The following is a 13,482-nucleotide window of genomic DNA, read 5'->3' on the forward strand; positions in this document are numbered from 1 at the left end:
AATGACGATGAACAGCACGTGTGTCGAGGAACAGCATGACCTGGACCACTATTTGTTCCCAGTGGTCTACATAATTGTGTTTATAGTCAGTGTCCCGGCCAACATCGGATCTTTATGTGTATCCTTTCTGCAAGCGAAGAAGGAAAATGAACTAGGGATTTACCTCTTCAGTCTGTCGCTGTCAGACCTGCTGTATGCGCTGACTCTGCCTCTCTGGATCAATTACACCTGGAATAAAGACAACTGGACTTTCTCTCCTGCCTTGTGCAAAGGAAGCGTTTTCTTTACCTACATGAACTTTTACAGCAGCACGGCGTTCCTCACCTGCATCGCCCTGGACCGCTATTTAGCAGTCGTCTACCCTCTGAAGTTTTCTTTTCTAAGAACAAGGCGGTTTGCATTTATTACCAGCCTGTCTATCTGGATCTTGGAATCCATCTTTAACTCTATCCTTCTGTGGAAAGACGAAACGAGTGTTGAATACTGTGATGCGGACAAATCCAATTTCACTCTCTGCTATGACAAATACCCTCTGGAGAAATGGCAGGTAAACCTCAACCTGTTCAGGACGTGCATGGGCTACGCAGTACCCTTGATCACCATCATGATCTGCAACCATAAAGTCTACCAAGCTGTGCAGCACAACCAAGCTACAGAAAACAGCGAAAAGAGAAGGATCATAAAGTTGCTTGCTAGCATCACGCTGACTTTCGTCTTATGCTTTACCCCCTTCCACGTGATGGTGCTCATCCGCTGCATTTTCGAGCGCAATATGAACTTCAATGACAAGTCCGGGAAGCAGACATTTACGGTGTACAGAATCACAGTGGCCCTGACGAGTCTAAACTGTGTCGCCGATCCAATCCTGTACTGTTTTGTGACTGAAACTGGGAGAGCTGATATGTGGAACATTTTAAAATTGTGTAGTAGGAAACACAATAGATACCAAGGACAAAAAAAGGACATACTTTCTGTGTCCGCAAGAGATGCCGTAGAATTAGAGATTATAGACTAAGAGGAGGCCGTTCCAGTTACATGGTATCATATAATAAAAATTACATTTTGGAAAAGAAATCTGGCATAGGAGAATCAAGTGTGAATACTTTAGTCTACCCCAGTGGAAACGTTTTGAGGGTACATTGTATGACTCCTATGTTGGCTTTATTAAGTAAGGTATGGAAATGTATTATCTTGTATGCATTCCAATGACCAGGCATCACCGTTTTAGTACCAATTCTCTTTGTCTCTATGCTATAGCCACTAAGAGGCACATAGGACGGTTAGTCTTTAAATCAGTGGCCATTCTCTCTGACAGTTACTATTTTTTGTTGTTGTTCTGTCTTCAGCTTTTCAGTCTGTCTGCATCAGCCCTGAGCTGTCTGTGTATGGCTAATAGTTGCATGTGTCTTTGTCAGAACTGTGGCCAGCCACTCAAGAAGAAGAATATCTCCAGAAGTACCCCAGGAGTAGACCAGTGTGTAAGGAGAACCAGTTGGAGCTGGCTCTGGGGCATGGCTGTTAAACTCTCCAGATGGTCAAACACTGGCATTTAAGGAAATTTAAGGTTCCTCATGTTTTCTGGGTCTGTGGGAAATTCTCAAAACTGCCAGCTCTGGGGCATTCCCCACTCAGAGAGGGTATGCTAAATGTATCAACATAGAGGTAGGTATTCATTTTAATTTGCACATGTGACTTTTGTTTTCTTATTCAGACTGATTTTTTAAGTACATTTTTGGATAGCAGAGTAAAGGCTACATGCAAGTTGTTGTTTGGTTTTTGCCTCTACTCTCCCTCCCTTATTTAGAGAATGTTTATGGGTGAAAAGGTATATAAAAAATTAACTCCTTATGTTGTTCAAATTATATGTCATCTCCCTAAGAACATCTGGAGCAGATCTTTTTGTACAAAGTGATCCATTTCTTCTCCTCTCAACCACCAAGCTAATAGAAGGCTTCCACAGACACTCGTGTCTATTCTTTAGAGCAATGATTGATAAGTCACTAGTTACCAGTTACCACTGTTGACTTTGTTTAGCTGCCTTATTTATTTTTAGTTAGGTGAGTTTGATTTCAGACTGGAATCCATTATGCAGAGCACATAAGGATCTCTTTATCTTTATCAACTCTATGATTCTGGGGGCCTGTTTTTCAAATTCCAGTTTCACCATTCTCTTACCCATGCATGGGGCCCTGTTCTCTCCTAGCTAAACCCATTCCCGGTTGCTATGGAAACGGTTGCTACTGTAGCGATACTGACCCAAGAAGGCTTTGTGATAAGTAGATTTATCTATGCTGGGAAGCCTTTATGAAATCAAAAGAATTCTTGAAACAGAGATAGGAGTAAAAATGCATAGACCCAGCCAACAAACTTGCTCTCTCTCACAAAAAAAGAAAACGGTCTGTGTTACCTTTTAAGAGGAACTTGTGCTGTTTTGTATAATGTCTAATGCCAACTAACAAAATGTGTTATCTCTTTAACATCCGAAGTAATGCACCCTTTCGTCATTTACCAACCAACAGCTGAGGGAAACATTTCAAATCTTTTCCTTCCCTAGTCTGTCTTTCTATTCTTTCTCCCTGAAAGTGGCTGATAAGGATGTGCTTGTTTCATTTCCCACCCCCTCCAACATTTTATTTTCTATTTAGCATAGTAAACAAAATAAATACAGTGTATACATTAGGATGCTTTCAGCCACAGACGTTTTTACCTCCTCAAGATATGAGATTTTATTTTGTAATAAGTACATTTACCATATTCATTTTTTCTCCTTTATTTTATTTACTCTTCTCTCATACCATACACCCTGATGGCAGCCTTCCCTCCCTCCCCTCCCCCCAGCTTTTCCCTCCCCCAGATGAGATATTGTTTTAAAAAAAGCATCTGTCCTTATTTTTCCTTGTATAATTCTAGAAAATGTAGTCCTAAGTAAGTTGTTTATATACACTTCCTAGGTAGACAGCTCGGGAAGGGGGAAATCAATGTTTCATGAATACAAACACAAACTGTATTTTAAAGTATTAGCATAAACCCAAATCTATTCAATTCAAGTAAAAGAAGGGGGAAAAACATTTAAACACCATACTTTTTTCTTTATTTTATTTTTTATTTTTGGCCCTCCTACTATATTAAAGATGGGCCACATTGAGATAAGCTATGTATTGGTTACATTAGCTGAGTGCATGTGATCTTAAGAATTAGAAATCACAAAAGCAGGTCAGATACTGAGTGAAAAAGATTCTCTCTCTCCTCTCTCTTCTCTCTCTCTTCTCTATTTCTCCTCTCTCTTCTCTCTCCTCTCTCCTCTCTCTCTCTCCTCTCTCTTCTCTCTCTTCTCTCTCTCTTCTCTCTCCTCTCTCTCTCCCTCGTTTGGTGATAGCAGGGCTAGTCCCGTTTGCGACCACTAGGGGTCAATCATATTCCAGCATAGAATCTTGCAGTTCCATATTCCCTACAGCTTACAAAGTGACCTAAGATGTATCTTTTTATCCAAGTAAACAGCAAACACCTCCTGTAACCTGGAAATAAAAGAGAAAACACACCCATATTCCGTCCTCCTCTCTCTGAGAAACTGGGTTACAAACTTCAAGAGCTGGCTCAGTTAGAGCACTTGTTGCTCTAGCAGAGGTCCTGAGTTTGGTTTCCGAACATACTAGCTTCCAAGTATCCATAACTCCACATCCAGAAGACCCTATGCCTACATATGATCTCCAAGGGCATCAGGCACACATTCATGCAGAAAAAAAAAAAACCACTCATAACACGTAAAGTGAATAAATCTAAGATTATAGGGCTAGCCACCTTTGAGTGTATGTATTTATAAGATACTTGAACTGTAGGCAGTTTGCATGTGAACCTGCTATTATGAAATTACTGTGCTGAACTCAAGATGCGTTTCAGTCTATTTGCAGTTTTAATTTTTTAATTTTTGCTAGATCACAGTTCACACAAACTGACATCTGTTATTTTGAAATGCTTAAATCCATCCTCCCACAAAGAACAGTAACGTCATCATGTTCTAATTTAACAGCCTCTACAAATAATTAAACATATAATAGCCTGCGATCTGTTTTACTGCTGTTTATTTAATTTTCAGACACCTTTCATAAAACACCAACGGCTACTTACACGTTCAAAGTAGGTTACAGTTCCTCAAATGATGTTGCAATTAGGTGTTCAACAAGCCAACCAGGGGCTGCAGAGATGGCAAGGAAATAGTACTCTTTGCTGTACCACTCAGAAGACCTGAGTTTGGATCCTAAGACCCATGTAACATGTCAAGAGTGGTTTCGCATGTTGCAGGGAGTGTGGAAACAAGTAGACCACTGAGGCTTGCTGAAACACACAGGCTCCAGATGCAGGGAGACCATGCTTTAAAGGGGTAAAGCAGGAGGTTAAAGAGGAGGACCCCCAGTGTCATGCTCAGACATACACCACACAAATAAATATCTTACATACATACACCACACAAATATCTCTTACACACACACACACACACACACTACACTGGCAAGCCATATGTACACTAGAAATAGATGAATGAACTAGAGCCTCCATGTTGTTCAATTCCAGCTTTCAAATAAAAATATACACTTCACTAATTGGAAAATGTGGGCTATTTCAAAGATCCATAACCAAGACATTTTTCTAAGTTTACCACACCGCGAAAGTGTTTCCAGATCTCAGTATTTTAAAGTTCTTGGATATTTGACTGAACCTGTGAATATCCTTCGAAAAGAATTCATTTCGGAATCATCCTTAAATTTCTGGTCCTGTCTCCAAGACTTGCTGACGCTAAGACATGGCTGATGGCAACTGAAAGCCGTGGCTGGAAATTTCAGAATAGCTCCTACCTTCACCCGGACGCTCTGATAAGTTATTATAATTATTGTAATTAGTATGTTAACTAATGGAATGGAGTGAGGATGATGCAGTTTCAGTAGCTGGGGCGGGGGGGGGGGGTCTTGGTGGTGGTGGTGGTATTCCAAAAGCCCTTATGGACAGTCACATTTGTTCTGAAAGTTACTTTTTTATGAAAATATCTTTATTGTTTTTTAAATGTCCCACTACTTGATTTAAAAATCACGATAGTGACTTTTTTCACAAGCTTTACAAATTACAGGAAAAAAAAGTGATTTTTCTCCTTCTCTATGAAAGTTTCATTCCCAATCGGGTTCTTTCCCGGTCGAAGCCTGGAAGGAAGGAGGGAATAAACAACACTAAGAATGGCTGGGGCTCTCTGCTTACAGCTGAAGCTCAGGCTCCTCTGAGGGAGACTCGGCCTGTGGAGATCTGCGGCCCACTGAGGCAGGCCTCTGCCTTGAAGGCCACTGGGCCCCTGAAAGCCTAGAGCGTTGTATATCAAGGTAACTTTGTGGGAATGAGGCCCCTAGAAAGCCTATGGCTTGAATACTTCTGGAGCTGAGAGTTTTAAGGATCACAAAGAAAATAAGTTTGAAATAATTTCCCCTTTAGAAGACTTCTGTGTCTTTACTGCCTATTGGAGTAAAGCAGTAGACACATGTCCCTGGTGACTCACTCCTCTTGCCTTGCTGGTAGTGGGCGTGTTCGACGTAGATTCCCAGCCATCTACCTGACTCATGAAAAACGTTCTCAGTGTGGTTCCCTCACCAAGCAAGATTCATAAAAAATACATTTTTCCTTTACCTACACATGTATGTCTGTGCATTACATGTGGGCCTGGTGCCTGAGTAAAGTCAGATTCCCCCAGAATTAGACCTACAGATGATTGTGAGCTGAGAAACAAACCCTCTGAAAGAACAACCAGTGCTCTTAAATCTGTGAATCATTCCTCTGACACCCCCTCCCAAATTTTAATAATTCACAGACCCACTAAATTCATTGTAGTCTACATGATGGTATCAGTCTCTGTTGGTAGCATACACACACATACACACACACACACACAGAGAGAGAGAGAGAGAGAGAGAGAGAGAGAATTGCATTATCTTTGTCAGCTATAGCTCCCAGACCACATGCTGACATATGGGAAATTCCACTTCAGTCATTACTGAACTGTCCTTCCCCTTTGAGGTTTACACCAGAGTAAGCGAGATTTACAAGAAGCTAAATAAAAATGAAGAAGGGGCCTTTGATTTGTTTCCTCCTGTACTACCACCGTGACAATGAATTTTAGTTTTCAGTGACCCTGTAAATACCTTTGGTATGTCCTACCTCCCTGGACATCATGACAAGGAGCTCATTGGCAAAATTGGGTAAGGAGCCAGGGAACAGACACATTCCTGTGAATTGTGTAGATGTGCTTTCCAAATAAGATGTCCTCCAGAGATGCCTCTTTTGGGGATGACTAACCTCCACAAGGATGCTTTTAGCTTGAGGGATGGAATATGTAGTTAGTAGCTAAATTAGTCAGCTTAGTCTCCTGGCTGCAATGAGTGATTCAAGGGGTAGGTGTGTGTCTTGAGTTGCTTTTACACTCAAAAAGGCTTTCTTTGGCTCCCAATGGTGATGCAATGTGCCACTAAGATGCCTGAAATATTTATGGCCATTTTGTTATCAGGAAGTGGCAACAAGTAGAAGAAAGCTTAAAGAACCTGAAACCTGACACTACATCCTAAGGACACGGTGAGTCTCAGCATCCGTAGTTGTACGGTCCAAGTAGACCTCTTCATTTAACCCAATCTGAGTCAGATGTTTTTACTTGTATCCCAAAAGTCCCTGATGGAAATTGGAACATGGAAGTGAGGGTGATGTTACGGTGTCTCATTGTTGAATTAGCAGCGCAGGCGAGGTCCAAATGAGAGGGAAACAAGGACACCTCTAGCTTATAAAGTTAGGAGCCCTCATTAAGACATAGAAGAGCCCTTACTAAACCTTTGCCTTTGCTGTCCTGGATATTATGGTTTGAATGCGAAACGTCTCCCACAGGCTCAGGTGTTTGAGCACAGTGGTGGCGTTAGTGGTAGTTTGTGTAGTTTGTGTAACTACTGGGATACAAGGTCCTCAGCTGATGGCTCTGGTTTTGGTAGTTTGTGGGCCTTTGGGATATAAGGCCTACCTATTGAAGTATATCACTAGGATAAAACCTTGATGATATCTGTTAAGGCCTAGGTAAATATTAAGGCTTAGATGGAATGTTAAGGCCCAGGAAACTGTTTCCTGGCTAGCCTGCCCTTTTGTCCTGTTACTAATATTATAAGGACATTTTCTCCTATGTTTTTTTCTGCTGTTACTAGGAAACTCTCTCATGCCCAAGCTGATTACATATTCTGTTAGGTTCTGTGCCCTTGGAAACCAATCTCAATAGAAGTCAATAGTTTGTATAGTTATCCACAATAAGCTTGGACCCAAACCAACCACCCAACAGCACTCCCTGTCCTTTTGTATAAGCTTTTATGGTATTCGCTTTTGTAAGCTGCCCCTGGGATGGACCCCAGCCTAGGAGAGACATGTGCACCACTATAAGAAACTATTTGAAATAAGACTTCCATTTTGAGTAGCTGCTCCTGGAAACTGATACCCTACTTGGCAGAAAAAGACATATATGTGGGTAACTGGCTTCCTGGTTGGCAACTTAAGATATGAATGTTAGTCAAGTCCCCTCCTAGTTAACAAGTGAAGACATGAATAGTTAGACAAGGTAAGTCCCCTGCCACAATTAAATACCCCAACCAATGGGAGCTGAATAAGAATACAACAAAGACATGTTCCTAAGGAAATCTCATATCCCTAAATCCTGATAGGTAGAATAGTTTAACACAGATGTTTGTGGAATTCAGGCTTAAAAACCCTGTAGGATCTTAACTCAGTGTCACAGTTCAGATCCTGAATCTGAACCATGGCCTCCATGGATCCTGAGATTTATGCTCAATAAACTCTCCCTGTCTGACTAAGATTGGTGTTTGTGTAGTTTCTGAGGCAACTCCTGAACCCCAGCAATATTTGCCCTAGCTTGAGACACGAATGCTCTTTGACTGGGCCATCACAGTGAAGGACCCTCCATCTTACACACCCACGGAATCTATTATGCCCTCTCCATCATGAAAGACAGAATTTTCTGAAACTGTGAGCCAAAATAAAACATCCCTCTCTGTACTGGCTGGGTTTATGCCAGCTTGACATAGCAGGGATCATCGGAGAGGCAGGAGCCTCAACTGAGAAGACACCCCCATAAAAATCCAGCTATAAGGCATTTTCTTAATTCATGATCAATGGGGAAGGGCCAGCTCATTGTGGGTGGTGCTGTCCCTGGGCTAAGAAAGTCCTGGGTTCTATAAGAAGGCAGACTGAGCAAGCCACGTGAGCAAGCCAGTAAGCAATACCCTCTATGACCTCTGTTTCAGCTCCTGCCTCTGGGTTCTGCCCTGTCTGAGTTCCTGTTCTGACTTCCTTCAATAGTTACCAGCAATGTGGAAGTATAAGCATAGACCTTTTCCTCCCAACTTGTTTTTTGGTGATGGTGATTTCAGAGCAGCAATAGAAACCCTAAGATACTCTCTATCACTCATGTCAGGCATTTTATTAAAGCAATGAGAAGGTAACAACACATTAGTCATCAGACAATGTCTTCCAAGGCTTTTCAGTTACAGAATTGTTAGGTTAAAAAAATCAAAATATTAAGTGCTTTTGTTTTCTTCATGTGTGTGTGTGTGTGTGTGTGTGTGTGTGTGTATGTGTGTGTGTGTATTCCTTACTTTTTAAATTTTTAAATTTTTTTTTTTTACTTATTCACTTTACATCCTGCTCACTGCCCTCATCCCAGTCATTCCCACACAGTCTTTCCCCCCATCTTCCCTCCCTTCTCTTCTGAGCAAGTAGTCCCTCCCTGGGTATGCCTCTGAGCCTGGTACATCAAGTCTTTGGGTAGGTTAGGTGAATCCTCTCCCACTAAGGCCAGACAAGGCAGCCCACCTAGAAGAACATATCCCACAGACAGGCAACAGCTTTTGGGATAGCTCCCACAACTCCAATTGTTTAGGACCCACATGAAGGCCAAGAAATACATCTGGCCTAAGTCTAGTCTGTGTAGTCTTTGGTTGGTGGTTCAGTCTCCTAATACCCCAAAGGTTCAGGTTAGTAGACTCTATTGGTCTTCCTGTGGAGTTCCTATCCCCTTCAGAGCCTGCAATCCTTCCTCCCATTCTTCCATAGTGTCCCCAAGCTCCATCCATTGTTTGTAGGTGTCTGTGATCTGAGCTGCTGAGAGCCAGTGTTCATTCATTTACACACGAGGTGACCATTCCCTAGGTCTGTATGAGCCAGGAGAGAGAGCTGAGTTCAAGCATGAAGGTGTTCATCACTCTCTTCTGGGTGAAGATGGAAGATAACCAGCTACTTTGAGCTAGTATTGCCCCGATGGAGGTGTCTTGCCAGGCCAGTCATTATTGTAGCCCTTAGAGTTAACTGCTGGGTAAGACTTAGTTTTCTCTAGTAACTTTCACAGCACCTACGAGCACTATGAAAGCTAGTCAGTAAGATTGAACCTTCCAGGTGGGTAGCAGGTTGATGTCTCTATGTTCTGTGACTTAAGAATGTGGCGTCTTCAGCAACAGAATCTTAGCATTCAAATTCTGGAAGGCTACTAAGAGTAGTAGTAGCCTCTAATGTTTTGGGGTCTATGGGATCTCACTGACCAATGACTTCAAGAGAGACAACCCATTTCTGGCAGTGAACTTTTTATTTGTTAGTCTGTGATGTTTAGTAGGTTCTTTGTAACCCGCTATAGGGTAACTCCATTCAAATACTTTGTATGTGCGTGCATGTGTATGTGTTTTCAGGAAATGTCTACAGTAATGAATTACCGTTTTTAGAAAGATCTCTACTGTTAGTAATTCCATCCATCTAGTCCAGTGGTTCTCAACCCCACAGAAGTCACATATCAGATATCCTACATACATATCAGATACTCACCATGCCATTTATAGCATTAGCAAACCACAGTTATGAAGTAGCAACAAAATAATGTTACGGTTGGAGAGTCACTACAATATAAGGAACTATATTAAAGGGTCGCAGCATTAGGAAGGTTGAGAGTCATGGGTCTGTTTCCTCCTCTACTCTGTCCTCCCTAACCTACCCTAATTTAATCCTGCTTATTATATTATTCCCTTTAACTTTTTATACCACCTCCCCTGAAGTTCCCCCAACCCCTCTTTGGTCTTTTACTAATTTCCTGATCTCTATGGATATTTTAAACAAAGCATACATATCTGAACATTCCAAGCTAACATCTGTAGATAGGAAATAAACATGGCATTTATCTTACTGAGACTGAGTTATATAACTCATAATGATTGTTTCCTGTTACATCCATTTACCTACTAATTACATAACTTTATTTTTCTTAACAGCTGAGTAATAGTCTATTATATAGATGTACTACACTTTTATTATCCATTCATTAGTGGATTAACTTATACATTATTTCCATTTCCTGGTTGATTTCAGCCATTCTGATAGGAATAAGATGCAATCTCAAAGTAGTTTTAACTTGGTTTTTTGTATGGCTATGAGTATGATATATTAACCATTTTTTTTTTTAAATTATGAGACACGTGCTACGTACACCCTCACCAGCCCTCAGTGTGGAGCACTGAACTGTTTCTGGTTCCTTTCGCTTGAGATCATGCAGAGAGCCTCACGCCTGAAGAAAGAACTGCACATGCTAGCCATCGAACCACCCCCAGGCATCATGTGCTGGCAGGGAAAGGAGCAAGTGGATGATTCAGGAGCTCAAATACCAGGTGGACCCAATCAACCTTATGAGAAAGGTGTTTTCACACTGGTAGTTATCATTCCTGAGAGGTACCCATTTGAACCTCCAGAGGTCAGATTTCTGACTCCAATCTATCATCCAAACATTGATTCTAGTGGAAGGATTTGTCTAGATATTCTCAAATTGCCACCAAAGGGTGTGTGGAGACCACCTCTCAACATCACCACTTTATTGACTTCTATTCAGCTGCTCATGGCAGAGCCCAATCCTGATGACCCACTAATGGTTGACATTTCTTCAGAATTTAAATATAATAAGTTAGCTTTTCTCAAGAAAACCAGGCAGTGGACAGAGACTCATGCAAGACAGAAACAAAAGGCTGATGAAGAGGAGCTAGGCACCTCATCAGAGGTTGGTGACTCTGAGGAAAGTCACTCCACACAGGAAAGGAAGGCCAGGCTGCGAGGAGGAGTGGGAAAGAAGTTTTCCCCTGACGTTCAGAGAGTCTGTCCTGGGCCCTCTTAGTTACTGGCAGTCTGTGTCAAGGTGGTCTCTTTTGCTTGCTTCTTTTAAATGTTTTTCTGTGTGTTTGATGATAAATATTTATATCCTTACAAAAGACCTTGTATATTTTCAAATTCTGCCATGCAGCGATTCTTTAAGGATAGTTTGTTTTATTTATCTTGTACATATGTATTTAGAAAACTTTTAAACTTGAAAAATAAATAATACTTAATGTTAAAAAAATATTGGCCATTTGTATTTCTTCTTTTTGAGAACTCTGTGTTTAGTTCCATGCCCCATTTTTTAGTTGAGCTATTTGCTTTTTTTGGTATTTAGTTTTGTTTGCTTGCTTGTTGTAGTTCTTTGTGTACTCTGGACACCATCACTCTGTCAGATGCATATCCAGCAAATCTTTTCCAGTTCTGTAGACTGACTCTACACTCAGTGTTTTTGCTCATGCTCTCTCTCTCTTTCTCTCTCCCTATCTCTCTGTCTCTCTCTCCCTATCTCTCTGTCTCTCTCTCCCTGTCTCTCTGTCTCTGTCTTTCTGTCTCTCTGTCTCTCCTCTCTCTCTTTCTCTCTCTCTCTTTCTGTGTGTGTGTGTGTGTGTGTGAGAGAGAGAGAGAGAGAGAGAGAGAGAGAGAGAGAAAGAGAGAGAGAGAGAAACATCTTAGTCTCACAAAGTTCCAACAAAAATCCTTTTCTAGGTTTTGATTTTGTTTTAAATTCTTATACCAAAGAAAATTCTACAGACTACTCTTGACTCATTCCACAAAAGCCAGTATTTTTCAGTATGGGAAATGAACTGCAAATTAGTCTCTAGGTTATCCCAGTATTCCATTAGGGAAATGGTTCACTATGATTCTGTTTAGTGTTGGAAGAAAACTAAAGCAATCAAGTTTCCATGTGACAAGCGAATCTGCATGCTTGTTATCTGTTTATGAGGAAGTGAGAGCACTGAGCAGCCCTGTGCATCCAGTGACTTATGAATGCCTCCTAAGAGCAGGACATTAACCATAGATCTCCCTGCCAGTTCACCCCTGCAGTTTCCTGTGAATGCTTTTCATGATAAAACTGGATATATCATAATTTATTTCTGTTTTGTTGGCTCCTAGCCTAGAGTTCTGAACCCCAGTTTGGAAGCAAGAGCTTAATAAAAAAATTACACTGAAAAAGGGTCATCCATATCCACTCCCCTCTCATTGCTCCCTGATTCCTTGATTCATTGATCCCTATCATTTCCCTGAACTTTCAGGCAACTAAGATCTTTTAATCAGATGTCTCCCTCCTTGTCTTAGGTTTTTAAGGAATCACTCAGTGATAGGTGTCAAGCCTAGCACCCCACATCTTATATTATGCTTAATTGCTTCACCAGCCTCGGGAAGCTGATGGTGTTTTTCTTCCACTGTATATGAAGAGATATTTAAAACAGGATGAGAGCTGGACCCCTCATTCCTGAGTTAAAAGGCTGGAATTCTACCCAGGTACTGTATACCCATCTGTTACCCCTTGATTCAGCGAGGCTTTTCTTTCTTTACAGACAGCTGACCATTTAAAGACGTAGATTTCAATTAAGATCCAGAATTTTTGTAAGTTAAGGAGATTCCAAACACACATGTACTACTGCAAATAAATGGTACTTTATTGAAAAGAGGGCTGCAAATATTTCAGGAAAACCCCATTTTAATATCCAAGTTGGCCAACAGCCTTGACTGTTTATCTGCCACTATAAAGTCTAAATTATAATTATTATGATGTCACATAATAGTCAGGGCCACAAGTGATCAGGATAAATCATGCCCTGCCTTGTGATAGGTCACATGAAGACAACACAAGGTTTTTAAAGTATAAAAATGTAGAAATTAAAAAATGTTTATGAAACTACATGTAGAGCTCAGCTTTGCCATGTTGTGTCAGACAGGAAAACCTTGTCAAGATGTTAGCTCACAAAACACCCAGAAGAAGCTCCACTCCCAGGCACTCTAACAAACCCAGGATCAGAGGTGAGGAGGACATAACATCTGTCCCAACATCAGGGGTAACTGGAACCATCAGGACCCAGGCACACAGGAACTCCACCAGCCCAGTGGCACTGGTTCCTTCCTGTCTGTCTGGGCAGGCTGGTGTCCTGAGAAGATCTTGGGCACAAACTCCACAAACTCCACAGCCAGTCCCACAAAACCCAGAGGAAGCTCCACTCCCAGGTGCTCAAACAAGTCCAGGATCACAGGATCCCAGAATCACAGGATCACAGAGACAGTTTGACTCTGAGGAGTTCTGACACA

At 41.4% G+C, this 13,482-nt stretch overlaps 1 protein-coding gene and 1 pseudogene across 6 annotated transcripts in view; both read left to right on the forward strand.

Annotated features, from left to right (window-relative positions):
• Gpr65 (G protein-coupled receptor 65) overlaps nt 1-4,059 on the forward strand; it is a 20,887-nt gene extending 16,828 nt beyond the window's left edge. For 3 of the 5 annotated variants that reach the window (XM_031355322.1, XM_031355326.1, XM_031355325.1), the window contains one exon: nt 1-4,059. This exon is cut by the window's left edge. In XM_031355322.1, coding sequence (XP_031211182.1) covers nt 2-1,015 — 1,014 coding nt within the window. In that variant the 5' untranslated portion in view covers nt 1 and the 3' untranslated portion in view covers nt 1,016-4,059. The other 2 variants (XM_031355323.1, XM_031355324.1) reach the window with 1 other exon arrangement.
• A 6,482-nt stretch (nt 4,060-10,541) lies between these two features.
• LOC116080344 lies at nt 10,542-11,440 on the forward strand (annotated as a pseudogene). Its single transcript, XR_004114407.1, has one exon. The product of XR_004114407.1 is annotated as a ubiquitin-conjugating enzyme E2 T pseudogene (transcript).
• The last annotated feature ends 2,042 nt before the right edge of the window (nt 11,441-13,482 follow it).

The sequence above is a fragment of the Mastomys coucha genome, unplaced genomic scaffold (genome assembly GCF_008632895.1).
Source record: "Mastomys coucha isolate ucsf_1 unplaced genomic scaffold, UCSF_Mcou_1 pScaffold6, whole genome shotgun sequence".
NCBI classification, from domain to species: Eukaryota; Metazoa; Chordata; class Mammalia; order Rodentia; family Muridae; genus Mastomys; species Mastomys coucha.